The sequence below is a fragment of the Kwoniella shivajii genome, chromosome 2 (genome assembly GCF_035658355.1).
Source record: "Kwoniella shivajii chromosome 2, complete sequence".
In the NCBI taxonomy this organism is placed as follows: domain Eukaryota; kingdom Fungi; phylum Basidiomycota; class Tremellomycetes; order Tremellales; family Cryptococcaceae; genus Kwoniella; species Kwoniella shivajii.
This window is the reverse complement of record NC_085909.1, coordinates 1,852,110-1,866,320: the sequence shown is the minus strand read 5'-3', so window position 1 is coordinate 1,866,320 and position 14,211 is coordinate 1,852,110. Positions and strand designations below refer to the sequence as shown.

Below are 14,211 nucleotides of genomic sequence, written 5' to 3'. Positions count from 1 at the left end.
TGTGGAAGCAGATGCACCATTCGGACCAACAAGTAAAGGTGAACCTTGATTCGCAATGCTCGCTCTTTGTAATACTCTCCCCTCTATGCCTATCCCACTCAGAACCACTATCCCTCCTATCAATAACATCTTTTATATCGGAACAAGACTTAATCTCGTTGATGTGGGATCGATATCTAAATCTAATCCAGCTAATCCAACTCGAATTCTTGTGGTCTCTTGATCTGGATCAGGATGTTGTGAACCTATTGTAGGACTTGCAATCAACGTTGATCGTCGGATTAACCTTGAAGCTGGTGAGTGATGAGGTAACGAATGGGGAGATAACGGATGATGTCTCCAGAATGTCGTCGGTCTTACTATTCGAAATCGTATCATCAGTTTCAACCCCTTGGTCACTCATCGATCAGACACTCACATATGGTAGGCTGAATTTCAATCAGAGGTTGTCTAACTTGCTTGACCAATATTGAATTTGGTGGAGTGCGAAGCTGTGTCGGCTGTATATATTTCTCAAGGGTTCTTGTCTGGCTTTTGGGGGTTTCGAGTACAGGTGTGCAGACTGTTTGGGGTTTAGGGGTTTCTTGAAGCTGAACAGGTTTAGGTTTGATAATACGTTTTTGTGTTGGAGTTTCAATACCAAGTTGTTTTATCTTTTCTGAGCAAAAGTTTTCTGAAGGCAATTTGATGGTGAATCGAAGCGTCAACGGTGTGGGCGGCAATGAATCTTCTGAAGAAGAGCTGTATGATGATGAACGTGAACTTAGACCTGGTCTTGAAGTGATTGAACTGATGGAATTACGTCTATATGGTCTGGGTCTTTCTTGATTGTTATTAGTGTTATCGTCTTGGTCGTTATCGTTAGAGTCGTTGTAATTGTCGTCAAGGTCGTTAAGGTCGTTATTGTTATTCGTCCATTCTTTCAAATCATCTTGTTCATTCCTAGCTTGGGTAGGAATGGGGTTTTTGGCACTAATACTTTCCTCGTAAGTGATCATGATTCTTCTCTAATACTTATTTTATCTTTCATTTCGAAGTGATTTAGGAAAGCTAGATAGGAGAAGGGGATGATTCATTTATGATTCACCTTTTGTTTTGGGTTATACCGTAAATCAGAGACAGGCGTGATAAGTTCAAGATTCAAACAGCAGCCAGTGGCTTGAATTTATTCAGCTCGAAAATTCAAGCATGGTCAGCAATGAAACCAGGATACTTGACGAAGGAGCCTAAATGTTAATGATAAGACAAGTGACTGCGTCCACTGAGAGATGGAGTGTATGGTTGGACACTAGACGGAAACATAGTCAAGCGAGTTTGAGACACTAGTATGGAATATGCATGATATGATATGATACGATGAGGGGATTAAAGCTACATATTCTTCTTTGATATTCAAATTCAGCTTAGTCTTCCTCAAAATTGGGTTTGCCCATTCATGGTCAGATAGAAACCACTCACTGTGTTATTACAGGTTGTTATTTCGAGTCTCGATTGAGGACAAGCCTTCTATCGTATCACTCCTTGGACCTCTCAAGCTTCCACTTGCATAGAATCCGAATCATCGTCCAACCAATCATCTCTATCTGTCCAACCTCTTCCCAGTACGCGTATTGGGTGGATAACCGTGTCGTGATTCATAGGCAAGCCTCCTCCGAATGATGCAGTTCTACCAGGTAGTGGTACGAGTAAAGCTGGTGAAGAGTATTTCCACTCTGTTGAAGTCAGGTGAAGATTTATCAAACTACGAAAATCATGCAGAGGTATATCTTGATCTGAAACCACAATCCAACTTTTAGCTCAATCTCTTCTGACGATTTTGATTCAATTAACGCTAATCTGAGGGGAGCTCACTTTTCTTATTGATTATAGGAATGCCCCATTTATTTGCATTAGATTCTTGCTCACTAATCTCTAATATACCAGCTAGTTCATCTAATCTCCGAGCAAAAGTTTCTGGATCTGCTTCAGGATCATATTGTGCTGAACTACCTTCACTGGCCGCATAACTTCCTTCACCATCCTCATCTTCTTCTTCTTCACCTTGTTCTTCGACCGGAATCCCATCTTCTTCTTCTTCTTCTCCCTGCTGTGGATATTCATATGATGTCGAGATATCAGGAGGCGAAGCTCCACTCCATCTATTAGGTTGTTCGAATGATTCTTCTGATTCTGGCAGATGTGCAGGTACGATCGTTGGATCAAGTCCTAATCCAACGCGATTTCCACCTGATGCTTGCGGAGGGGTATGATACAATGAGCGAGGGTTTACATTGGGTCTTCCAGGTAATGAGAAGAGGGAGTCCCCTTCTTCGATCGATTCGTCCATGATATAAAGACTTTGATCTGTGGATCATTTATACAAGCGTTCATGGACCTTGTCTTATATGTCTATTCAAAAGTCCAAGATATAACACAAACAAACGCACTGAGCCTGATAATCAAACTCTACTATAGGGGGGATCTACGGTGGTGCCCCGCATTTACCTGTCCGATTCCACCAACAAGCAATCCGCTTATGCATTCCCATACACATCTTCATGAGCCATAATCGCCTTATTCAATCTCTTTCCAATCATCCTAGACATCTTAAGGTTAGATGTGACACCAAGATGGATATCCACCAAGCATCAGATGGAGGTGTGTTCCTCCTTGATAGGCAGTTAGAAGAATATGACAAGTAAGTGTCAAGTCATATCATGTATTCACGTGAGATAGGAAGTTGCCACTCATGCCGAACCATCACATCCACAGCCTCGATACGTTATTGGATGATATAGGGAATTTGACAGGAGTGACACCGAATAATATCCTACTGTTCATGGAAGATGGACGAGAAGTGAAAGTCGATGTACTAGAAGAAGCCTGGAATTCAGCTGGGCCTAGTTCACCTTCTCTTGTGAGTTCACCGGCACACGCAATGACAAAGCTGATCGAAAGCATCTAGGCTCATAGACTCAAGTTGTACTTGTTTAACAGAGAGACTTTCTGGTCAAATGCTGAACAATGGGCCGCTCAATTTCAAGAGGATATTATCCTTCCACCTCCAATAGATGGTGAGTACGCCCAAACACATATACGATACTCAAGCGAGTCATTTATACCAAAATTAATACCTCCAATAGTAAACCAGACCAATTCGCTCGCCCATATACAGCATCCATTTCTTGTAGCTCATGACCATCTATCGCATCTACAATCGTTATATCAAGCTCAATCAAGAGCTTTGGAAATTGCTTATTCGAACTTATCACATCATCTCCAACCACTCATTCAGGAATCTGAGAAATTCGCTATCCGAGCCGAGAAAGAGCTGTTCACGGAAGAAAGCTTGATCAAAGGTGCAAAAGTCGACATGACACTGTTACCCAAGCTGACTATCAACCCATCTCTACTAAGGAAGAAGAAAGATAATGAAAGTGAGGACAAGGTCAAGACTATTGGTGATTTCGTTAATAAGAGGAAAATGGAACAGGTCAGAGATACCTGTAGGACCGCTCATGGTGAGCTACGAAAATTGCGAAAGACAGATCGTGTAGCTGATAAATTGTGTAGAGGAGCATGTAGATAGGTATAATCAACTGGTTGGTCAATTGGATGAATTGGCATTATCGTCAGACGCAGAAGCTAGGGGATTCAAAGACCATTCGGACGCAGTCGGAACGGAGTTCACAGAAGGCTTGGCAAGATTGGAAGTTGCTATAAGTCAATTGAGCGAGCTGCTTGGAAGCGGTGCGGAAGACGTGGCACAAGGTGAGTTCAGTTTGAGATGACTTGTAGCTGATTTAAATAGACCTTATTGAGCTGGATCAAGCAATGAGAGATGATCTGATAGCTCTAACAGCAGTAAAGGTGAGTTTCTGTCGTATGCAACGGCCTACGTAAAGCTGACTTCATGTCAGAACGATTTCACCCTCGAAATACACCTGCATCTTCAACAAGTAGCCAAGTTTCAATCTCGTATCCCGGAGTTGACTGGACCGTTGACCGCGTTAGACGTCGACTTGCGCGATAAAGTAGTTTTCCCACATCTGCATCGACTGCGGCAACTACCCTTTGCCTATGCAACTGTAGTAGCGGAGGTGGTGCGAAGGAAGGAATATTCCAGGATGTTATTGGAGTGGACTATAAGGCTATCTGAAACTTTGACCAGGTTCACATCCAGTGAGAAGATCCGGAGGGAGCAGGTACAGGCGGAAATGATCACTCAGCTGCCTTTTGGCGTTGTAGGATTAGATGAAGGTGGACCCAGAATTGATATATCCGTTGTCACTGGTGCGGACGGATTGAATGGGATGAAATTTGGTCAAGAAGAGATTGAGAGTGAGTTGATAACAATTCAGGTGATCCTACAACTAATTGACTTGCGATCTGACAGAACTTGTCCTATGGGTTGATGGCCTTAAGGAAGATCAAGAGGTTCTAGCTGCTTTGGAAGAAGGCGATGAGAATTATCTAGCTACGTTACAAGCTAGCATTGAAGGCTTGATAGGGAAAGTGGATTTCGCCAGTGATGAGTTAGATCGAATGATTGAAACATCAGGTGAGTTTGCATGATCGGTATATTGTTACTGGAGCTGATCAAATGCGTAGTACTAGTAGTCCGCAACAAGCCCCGTTCTGCCAGCAACTCCCGTACAACACTCAACCTCTCAACGCAACTTCGCACAGTCAGTCAGGAGAAAGCGGATCAGGAGAAACGGATTCAGGAGATGCAAGAATCGCATGACGCCAGGCTACGAGAACTGGAAGATCAATATCAGCAGCGACTCGCAGTGTCACAGACTAGACAAGCGGAATTGCAAGATGAATTAGTCAGACTTAGGACGGATCTGAGTGAGGAGATGATAGCTCGACAAGCATTATCCGCTGAACTGGGGGAAAGATCTAGAGAGCAAGAAGATAAGATGAGAGAGCAGGAAGACCAATCTGATTTCATTAAAGGTCTTCAAGCCGAATTAAGTCAAGAAAAAGATCGAGCTACGGATCTTGGTGTTCGACTACAAGAAGCATTACTCGATGTGGATGGTTTAAAGAGTGCAGAACAGACTCTGATTTTCCAATTACAGGAACTGCAAGAGGAACGAACTCGGTCATTACAGAGTATGGGTGAAGCTCAACTCGCAGCACACAATTATGAATCTCAATTAGCGGGTATCCGAGCTGAACTTGAAGTTACCAGCCATCAACTTGCCGAAGCTCAGAAAGATCGAGACATGGCTTTGAAAAACCAATCGGCAGAAGCTGAGAGAATGATGAGGGATCATATCGCCGAGACAGATGGTGATCGAGCTGTACTGGAGCATCAAAATTTGACATTGACAAAACAATTAGAAGATGTCAAGATTGAATTAGATGAAAAGTTAAATGCTGTGAAGAATACCACTGTAAGGCAGGTTGATGGGCTAAAAGCTGAATTGAATTTCACCAAGGCACAATTAAGAGAAGTGCAAAGGAAGGAAACTGTACTAGCGGATGAATTAGCAATGTCAAGAGATTCAGCGATGGCAATCACACAAGAACGGACATATCAATCTGATGTATCGAGGGACGCAGTAGCTTTAGCATCGAAATATCATGAAACCTGCCAACGTTTGTTAAACGCTATAAATAACTCTACCACCATCTCAGGATCAACAAATATCAACGCGAGTATAATAAAAACGCCGATGAAAACTATTCCAACTTCAACGAATTTATCCAATTCATCTTCGAGTACAAATAAAGATGAATTACGGGAATCCGTCTTGATAAGATCATTGGTAACAGCACAGGATTTCGACTTGATACATTTCCAAGATGCTGTCACGAAGACCATTGGTCTGGTCAAAAAGTGGTCAAAGAGTTGTCGACAGTTTAGGGATTTGGCACGGAATAAGATCAGTTTTACGAATTTCACCAAGGGCGATTTGGTGAGTGTATCGGTACTTTGTATGTTTCACATTGATTGATCAGATGGTGTAGGCTTTATTTCTGCCTACACGCAATGCCGCTGCTAGATCATGGGCTGCGTTCAATAGTAAGTCAAATCTAGCCCCTGTATGGATTTAGCTCACTTGTTCGGACCAGTCTCCGCTCCTCACAACTTTCTCAAAGTGGACGATACGATGCAGGAACACACCAAGACTCGTGAATGGATCATAGCCAGGATTGTCAGAACTGAAGAAGCAATCGCTACTGGAGGGGAGGTGAGTGGATATATTGCTAATAAAGTATGATTGGGCTCATTAAATATTAGTCCCCGGAATCAAACCCATTTGGATTGGCAGATGGACTTCGATATTATACTCATCACGTTGAAGAATATAACCCACACACTGTGAGATTGCCCAGACGATCAACTTCAGCTTCTGTCAATCCTGAAAAGGACGCTTCGATCAGTCAAATGCTGTCTTCCACTCATCGTGTCCCTGGACCATCAAGTGGCATCCCAGAACTCACTTCCGATGCGGATATATTGTCTCCTAGTAAAACTCCAAGACCTGATAGGATCAGATCTAGTAGTGGGTATTTCCCCCCTATGAGTAGTCTACAGAAAGAGGATACTTCAGATTCACCTGAACCAATCACCGAGAATGAGGGTGAACAAGATAATCTAGCGAACAAAGTGGAGCAGGATCCCATTCCCACTCAACAAGAATATACTTCTAGTATATCGTATGACCAAAGATCAGGTGGTAATCTGCCAAACGCACCTACGCCCTCACCTTCAGCTGCACCACCCACTTCATCAGCTCAACCGATACCTCGCAAGACTCATAGTCGTTTGCCCAGTCGAGGCAATACACCTTCATCACCACCTTCAAGAGATAAAATACCCCCTTCATCAATCGTCAGACCGTCAAGTGTAGCTTCATCGTCTAATTCATCGTATCCGAAAGTATTAACGATAGGTCATCAAGGCGGTAAATCTACCCTGAGTCCAGCAATAACAACCTCGAACGAAGATTCACCTTCACCAGAGGATAATCTCAATTTTCAAAAGACCATAAGAAGGAAAGAAAGTAATTCTGCTTTATCGGTATCATTCTCACCTCCACCTGATAATATGAAACCTTCCCCACTGAGCCTAGGTGAAGGATCAAGAAGAGGAAGTAAAGTCTCTTCCCCGCCGCCGATCGATGAGCAGACAACCAACAACGCAGGAGCTGGAGGGTTCAGTGCGTTAGGTACTACTTCGGCTAGTAAGCTCATCAGAGGTTTCACCATTGGTAGAAAAAGCTCTGCAAATCAACAAGAAAACCAGGGTGAATCGCCCCCAAAAGGCGTCGAACGCCCCTCCGGCAAAGAAAGGAAACCCAGTGCCATGGATATGCTGAAGAGGTTTGATAGTGGCAACAACTTTTAAATGATAATGATATATACATTTATGTGCATGTCGCTCTTGACTATACACTTTTTCACCCTATATCAACTCTCTCCATGCGATTGGGATTATACTTTACAACTGATTTACGACATACACAATGATTTGAACCATCATACTTAACTCTACCAATCATCGTCCATTTCCACCAGGTTACCTTTCTCATCCTCATAGAAAATACCCTGGATCATATCATCTTCCATGAACCCATCGTCGCTATCGTATTCAGGCTCAGGGTCTGGGGTGGGAGCGTCTTGGTCGGTAGATGGGATAGGGGTGAGTGGGACCGTTTGCACGATCTTGGCGTTTGAATCTGCCAAAGAGAGCGATTCGCCATTCAAGAGAAGTTGAGCTCTGGCGTATTCTTCTCGTAACTCGGGAAGGGTGAGACCGCTCATTACTAAGCGCAGATAATCAGCTACCGAACACGTCTATCTGATCTGAGCTGGACTTGCGATCCAAAAACACAACGAGAGTGTACTATATCACCGACCCGTCAGCTCAGTCCCTTCATCGCTGATGCAACTCACAAAAGCATCATTGCCCGCATTTCCACACCTGTGAGGTATTTTGTGTTGGTCTTGCCCAAACACAAGCAGAGCTGTATGCTGGAGTGACTTCCTCGTTCGACCAGCATATTGTATTGCGTCAACCGTTTTCGAAGGAACGTTCTCGACTGAACCGTACAAAGTAGCGGTGTTCTGTGACAACAAGATTAGTAATGTCAAAGGTAAAGTGATATGATACACATACAACGATGAAAACGGAACCACAACCAGCGGCACACATGTAAGGGGGCACTTCCCAGCCATCAGGTTGGAGATCCGACGATGTGAGAGAGATGTCAAATCCGATGTCCTTGAAATTGAAGACTTCCCCTTCCGCAGTATGATTTACGATGTCTGATAAATCTTTAGCTATAGTCAAGCGTGGTGGTCAACTCACATATAGGTCCGTTTCCAGCTCTAACAGAAAGCTCCTTGATCTTCTGTTTAATCGTAGAACGGATTTTATCTTTCTGCAACGGCAAGGAATCTCCAAAAAGGTACCCATCTCGATAGTCCGGTCGGACCTCGCCATTCTTCTTGTCAAGTATATGTTCTTGGATACTACCATTGTTTTATCAGCCAATGATGGGATTGTAAGACACTTGGCTCACATGAAATGACCCGAATCTCTCATCTCCTCATAATCCATGTTCGCTTCACCTTCTTTCCTCTCGATTTCTTGAGGAATCTTTTGCCACCAGATAGCAGAGTATCCGACTTCAAGTAATACTGAGGGGTCTTTCTCGTATCTAGTCACGGCAAGAGAGATGAACAGACTTCTTCCGATTTCAGGAGGTATCAACGACATTGGTCCTTCGTCATCCTCTTCTCCTGGAGCAGGTCGTTGGGTGTCGGGAAGAGACGCGAGTAAACCCCCACTTATCGCGAGAATGAAGGCTCGTTGACAGTGGTAGAAATATGACATGCCTAGATCGATGAATGGGGTGGATGGTGTCGGAGGATGATCTTGGTCGCCACCGTCAAAATCGTTCTCGGGAGGTGAACGATTGATGACGGGAGCTGAATCATCTGCATCTGAATTGATGTCAGATGTTTTCCAGCTATGTTCGCAAGAGCTCACCTTTGCTGTGATCTTTTTCTTTGACAAGGGGAAATCCACCCCAACCTGTTCCTTCAGCTGCTTCTTCCACTCTATCGTGATTTCTACCTTGTCTCTCTGGACCTTTTCTCAATCCAGGTCCAGGGGTGATATTATCTTTGATAGCTTCGAAACGCTTTGGATCGAACTCTGGTACTGGTAGACCGTTTCTTGCATATCTTTCAGCTGTTTTGCCGTCTTTCGTGACTCGCTTATAGATTTCCTTCATATAGATATTGGAGTTTATCGTGATAGGTTCCTGATATGCTGTCAGCATGGTGGGAGCGAGAAGAAGAAAGTGGGACATACTACAGAAACTAGATCTCTTGCTTTACACAAGATACTCGGTAAAGGTACCCAATCATCTTTACCTTCCTCCAGCGATGGTATTTCAAGTTGATCAGCTTCTTCCTCTTTCCCTTCAAATAAAAGGTCGGTGCGATTATTATGGTATTCAGCCCATGAGGGTGTGGTGAGTCGCATCTCGTGTATGTAATATTGAAGATACTGGATTTGATGGAGTGAGAAGAACAGTCGGGGTTTACCAATCTTGTCAATACCTACATAACGTCAGCTCATGTTTCCACCAAGAAAAGATCAGCTGACCTATATAGAGCGTGATGCCGTCTTCGCCTGGTTTATGCAGTGGATGGTCAGGATGAACAAGCGAATGACCGTTGATGAGAGATGACATAGCATTCGCCTATGACATTTATCAGCTCTTTACATGCCTCTAATAAGTAGTAGCAGAAGAGAGAGACCCACATGCAATGAACTCAGTTTCTCCGTATATTTATACATGATATCAGAATAACGATAATACCCCTCAGTGACCAGCTCCAGGCCTTCTTTTGTGGGTTCAACACCACCACTCTGAGCCGCTTCTCACTCCATCTTGATTGGTCAGTCACAATAGGATGTTCATGAAATATAGAGGAAGGAAGAGCTGTATCAATACTTCATCACCTAAACAACTATTAAACCGAGGTCAAAGCGTTTTATTGTTCCTACCAACCTCCACTTCATGTGCCTGACGCTGGCCACCACGTGGTGACTACCGCTTTTACGTAACTTTCCACCACCATACGTCACAATGAGATCCCATTCCGTAGTTTTGCTAATTAAAGTGCATTGTTGCCAAGAACGTTGAAGGAAATGTCACTTATTGGTTCAACCTTGCTATTACCTATCTCACTCATTTCATCCACTTGAATATACAATTACCGACGTAGAAGTAACACAGGCTCGATGAGCGTCGACGATTCCGTACCGAGTGAGCGGAAATGAGTCATTTCCAGCAAAGCTTAAGCTGATGCTTGATATAGTCAAAACTCTCCTTATCACCGTTTTCGAGGTAAGCGAATCTACTGTAAAAGGTGGTATCGCTAACGAACTTCCACAGTCCGTAGTAGAAGTGTTCATACTATGTCTAGCTGGATATATACTCTCTTCAGCTGGAGTGACTGATAAAGCCACCCAGAGGAAGTTGAACGTCATCAATGTGTCGTTATTCACCCCTGCATTGCTTTTCTCAAAGGTAAGTTGTCTTTTGACTTGTACGTGCTGACAACATCTAGGTGGCATACTCGTTGACTCCGGCGAAGTTGAAAGAAATGTGGATCATCCCTCTAGGGTAAGTTGCAGCGCTTGCTCATCGGTATCGTGCTAAGTCCCATGCAGCTTCGTCGTCGTCACTGGGTTATCAGCAGGAGTAGCTTGGGTATTGGCGACATTGTTCAAGTTGAAGAGGTCACAAAGGTGAGTTGCGATATGTCTCGATCAAAAGCAAAAGCTGACCTATAAGCTCAGGTCCTACGCTATGTGTGCGGCCATGTTTCAAAACAGGTGAGTGATCTTTATATTGTACTTTTTCAGCTGACAACCATACAGTAACTCCCTCCCCATCGCTCTGATCCAATCTCTTGTCATCGAAGTGCCCGGTCTCAAATGGGGCGAAGACGACTCGAAAGATCAAATGTTAGGTCGAGCTCTTACGTACCTTGTATTGTACTCGACTCTTGGAATGATGGTAAGTGACCTATAGGCGAGCATGGCTGATATAATATAGCTGCGTTGGTCATGGGGAGTCAAATTACTTTCCCAAGCAGACGACGAAGCGCCAGACGCTGTAGATTGCGGACCTAATCCCACTATACCGATTATACACGACCATACCGTCCAATCTCCCGAAGCATTAGCACCTCATCCAGGTGCAAGAGAAACAGATCCTTTCTTCGCCACTGCTAGCAATATCTCTCAAGATGAAAGGGACGAACGACGTAATCCCACTGGTTCATTCGATACAATCACTCCAGGTCGTGCTGCAGACTCACCGAACTCGCCCTCTTTACCGTTCACCGCTCCTGGATCAGCTCACTCAATGCAACCTCCCCTCGTCAAGCGTGGTTCCACAGCTGGGGCAAGTGTGTTGAGTAGGAGAAGTTCCTCGGCAAGCAGAACGAGGAGAAAGTTGTCAAGAACAGAGAGTGGAAGGGAGTTTTGGGGTTTACCTGAACAGCCTAAAATGCATCATATCACTTTGATCGAGGAGGACAGCAGTGAGAGTGAGCAGGAGGATGAGGAGTGGGTAAGTGAATGTCTGCTATGGAAGGGATGACCACTGACCTGCTTTTACAGGGCACTCTAACACCTACTTCCCTCCGCCGCCGCCCCCTTGAACCTCCTCAATCGCCTTTCCAATCACTCGTTCGAAGATCAAAGAACCGTGCTAGGGCTATCCTAAAATCGGTCAACGCATTCATGACCGTACCAATGTATGCTGCATTACTGTCAATCTTCATCGCGATGATTCCTCCTTTGCAAGCTCAAATGGCCAGGCTCAAACCGTTGGAACAAGCTATCAAAGGTGCAGGACAGTGTTCAAGTGAGTAATGCGCCGCGACACAAAATGACTATGCTAACTGAACACGAACAGTCCCCGTCACCCTAGTCGTCCTAGGAGCATTCTTCTATACACCTCCCGAAGCCAAATCATCCATCAACCTTCCCGCCTCACCGCCACAATCGACCAAAAACGGGATCGCAGGTTATCTCGAAAATAAGATAAAATCTCTCGCTGGTAAAAACAACAACAAACCGAAAGCTTACCCCGGTGAAAACAGAACTGTCTTTGTCGCTATCATCAGTCGAATGATCATAGTTCCACTTTTGATGTTACCGGTCATTGCATTGATAGCCAAGTATGATCCTTTCGAAGCTGCAGAAGATCCCGTTTTCATCTTGGCCGCTATCTTGCTGGTCTCATCAGTGAGTAATCTTGCATGTGAACAGATCGATATTGGCTAAGAGCTAAGAATATTGTTTAGCCACCCGCATTGACTTTGGCTCAAATCACTCAAGCCGCTTCTGGAGATGCGTTCGAAAGGTTGATCAGTAAGACGATCAGTTGGAGTTATGCAGTTTTGACCCCTCCGTAAGCTTTTCGTAAGCTGTCATTGGAAAGCAAATAGCTGACTTGTATTGATAGCCTGACACTAGTATACGTCGTTATCGGATTGGTTTTCGGAAGATTGTAGGGAAAATGTGAAAAGGGAGTGGTTGAGAAGAAAGTCTATACACGGATTTGTCAGGATTTATCGCGATGTGTTCAATTCATAAAGAATAATCAATGCATCTACATGTTACACATACTTCATGCTCATGCATGAGTTTTAAATGCAAAATCCGTCCTAGTAGGACTGTATAAGGAAGCATATGCATAGAATGACAATCACCTTCTATTATTTTTTCATTTACTTTCCGTTGATTGACCTCCACCAGGTGATATGTCTCGAGAACTCGAATCTTTGCGGACCAATAAATTCGCTGTTTTGTTGTCAAAAACTTCTGAAGCCATTTAACAACAACCTTCGCTGGCGATACACACGAGATATGGTTTCAACTACTGAAAAGCCAGATGAGGCTACTCTGAACTCTATAAGACAGAGACTGATGGAAACGGGCGATTGGGATAGGTGAGTATCAGTCATTCTTTTTGTCGATAATTTAAGATCATCCCATCAAATGTCATTTTTGACTATTCACATGCAAAATGTTAGGGCACAACTGTCCTGGCATCACACGTTCATTAGTGAGAAGGAATTTGACTGATATTTTCGAGTTGTAGGATACAGAAATCGTTGAGGAATCAATTGGAAGAGAATGGTTGGGTGGATGATTTGAAAGATTTAGCAAAAGGTGAGTTCCCAAAATCTCCCACCAATGGGATATTCATTCAATGTGAAAGATCATCTTCTTCTGAATGACAACTTGGATATCTCTTACCTATGATCACCGGTGGAACCAATGCTCATGGACCTTGTCTACATCTACAGAGAAAGCTCGGGCTCAAGAGACACCGAATTTAGAAGGGCTAATAAAAGAGATAAGCGAGACTGCACGAGGTGAGTTCGGTCTGATTGCGTTTGATCCAAACAGGGGAATAAGTGATAGGGGTGGGCAAAGAGTAGAGATGGAAAAGTGATGGAAGAACATTCGAATGAGAGGGAAGGAGAGAGAGTGCACGGCCATGTAAGGGGGTAATAAGAGGAGCGAGAACAAGGGGGAAAGCAACCTATAAACCTTTCTTCACGATAGTTCAGGTTCAAGCTGACTTGAATTCCAGGTATGATTAGTGATAACACTCGAAGGGATGTCGTTCAAGAAATAGAAGCTGTTCTAGATAGAGAAGTTGATCAAGCTTAAGTCAAGCTCAAGCCCAAGCTCATAGCCCGAACCAAACGTTGTATGCATAGTACGTCTCATCAGGATCGCATAGAGCAGTAATCAAAGAATCAATTTACTTGACTGAAAGCGGATACAATGTCCGGCCTGAGAATGAGTTAAGGGATAGCTTAACTATGTAGTCACTCTCATAGCGATGCTCAGTTGTCCGCTGACATCACCTAACAAAGGTGTTATAGCTTAATTCGAGTACGTTGTTCTAGGTGGCATAGGTAGTGGTAGTTTTTATGAAGGTACTAAGTAGTACGGTGATTTGATAGTGATAGTGAAATCTCATCCCCTTGCGAACTTTTTCTCCAAGTTGGCGGTGGCATGATCTACGTATATACAAGGGTGACTATGGATCGACGAGGCTTGTTTGCGGGATCCTCAGAAATGCTTCGAGTTCTCATTTGTGCAGATCGATATTGTGGAATGGACTTCGTTTAGGGTGCCTCGATGACAGGAATGCTGACCTC

At 43.9% G+C, this 14,211-nt stretch overlaps 6 protein-coding genes across 6 annotated transcripts; 3 read left to right on the top strand and 3 right to left on the bottom strand.

Annotated features, from left to right (window-relative positions):
* Positions 1 to 132: 132 nt before the first annotated feature.
* IL334_002041 (uncharacterized protein) lies at positions 133 to 998 on the bottom strand (the record flags this gene model as incomplete). The annotated part of the gene is made up of 2 exons (XM_062933788.1): positions 133 to 359; positions 419 to 998. 2 exons carry the CDS (start codon positions 996 to 998, stop codon positions 133 to 135), a joined length of 807 nt encoding a protein of 268 aa, XP_062789839.1.
* A 532-nt stretch (positions 999 to 1,530) lies between these two features.
* IL334_002040 (uncharacterized protein) lies at positions 1,531 to 2,326 on the bottom strand (the record flags this gene model as incomplete). The annotated part of the gene is made up of 2 exons (XM_062933787.1): positions 1,531 to 1,772; positions 1,852 to 2,326. The coding sequence occupies 2 exons, from the start codon at positions 2,324 to 2,326 to the stop codon at positions 1,531 to 1,533; spliced, it is 717 nt and encodes a 238-aa protein (XP_062789838.1).
* Positions 2,327 to 2,609: 283 nt separating this feature from the next.
* On the top strand, positions 2,610 to 7,345 carry IL334_002039 (uncharacterized protein; the record flags this gene model as incomplete). The annotated part of the gene is made up of 12 exons (XM_062933786.1): positions 2,610 to 2,677; positions 2,752 to 2,896; positions 2,945 to 3,053; positions 3,123 to 3,500; positions 3,553 to 3,750; positions 3,812 to 3,849; positions 3,900 to 4,320; positions 4,376 to 4,540; positions 4,591 to 5,909; positions 5,962 to 6,016; positions 6,067 to 6,185; positions 6,236 to 7,345. The coding sequence occupies 12 exons, from the start codon at positions 2,610 to 2,612 to the stop codon at positions 7,343 to 7,345; spliced, it is 4,125 nt and encodes a 1,374-aa protein (XP_062789837.1).
* A 143-nt stretch (positions 7,346 to 7,488) lies between these two features.
* On the bottom strand, positions 7,489 to 9,811 carry IL334_002038 (uncharacterized protein; the record flags this gene model as incomplete). The annotated part of the gene is made up of 10 exons (XM_062933785.1): positions 7,489 to 7,763; positions 7,819 to 7,843; positions 7,894 to 8,064; positions 8,117 to 8,265; positions 8,309 to 8,472; positions 8,523 to 8,946; positions 8,993 to 9,269; positions 9,320 to 9,570; positions 9,617 to 9,713; positions 9,776 to 9,811. 10 exons carry the CDS (start codon positions 9,809 to 9,811, stop codon positions 7,489 to 7,491), a joined length of 1,869 nt encoding a protein of 622 aa, XP_062789836.1.
* Positions 9,812 to 10,258: 447 nt separating this feature from the next.
* Positions 10,259 to 12,546, top strand: IL334_002037 (uncharacterized protein; the record flags this gene model as incomplete). Its single annotated transcript, XM_062933784.1, has 12 exons — positions 10,259 to 10,283; positions 10,336 to 10,364; positions 10,413 to 10,547; positions 10,615 to 10,643; positions 10,691 to 10,768; positions 10,820 to 10,855; positions 10,901 to 11,012; positions 11,079 to 11,597; positions 11,648 to 11,894; positions 11,946 to 12,277; positions 12,337 to 12,443; positions 12,498 to 12,546. 12 exons carry the CDS (start codon positions 10,259 to 10,261, stop codon positions 12,544 to 12,546), a joined length of 1,698 nt encoding a protein of 565 aa, XP_062789835.1.
* A 355-nt stretch (positions 12,547 to 12,901) lies between these two features.
* IL334_002036 (transcription and mRNA export factor SUS1) lies at positions 12,902 to 13,714 on the top strand (the record flags this gene model as incomplete). Its single annotated transcript, XM_062933783.1, has 4 exons — positions 12,902 to 12,984; positions 13,137 to 13,207; positions 13,345 to 13,413; positions 13,635 to 13,714. The coding sequence occupies 4 exons, from the start codon at positions 12,902 to 12,904 to the stop codon at positions 13,712 to 13,714; spliced, it is 303 nt and encodes a 100-aa protein (XP_062789834.1).
* Between the last annotated feature and the right edge of the window lie 497 nt (positions 13,715 to 14,211).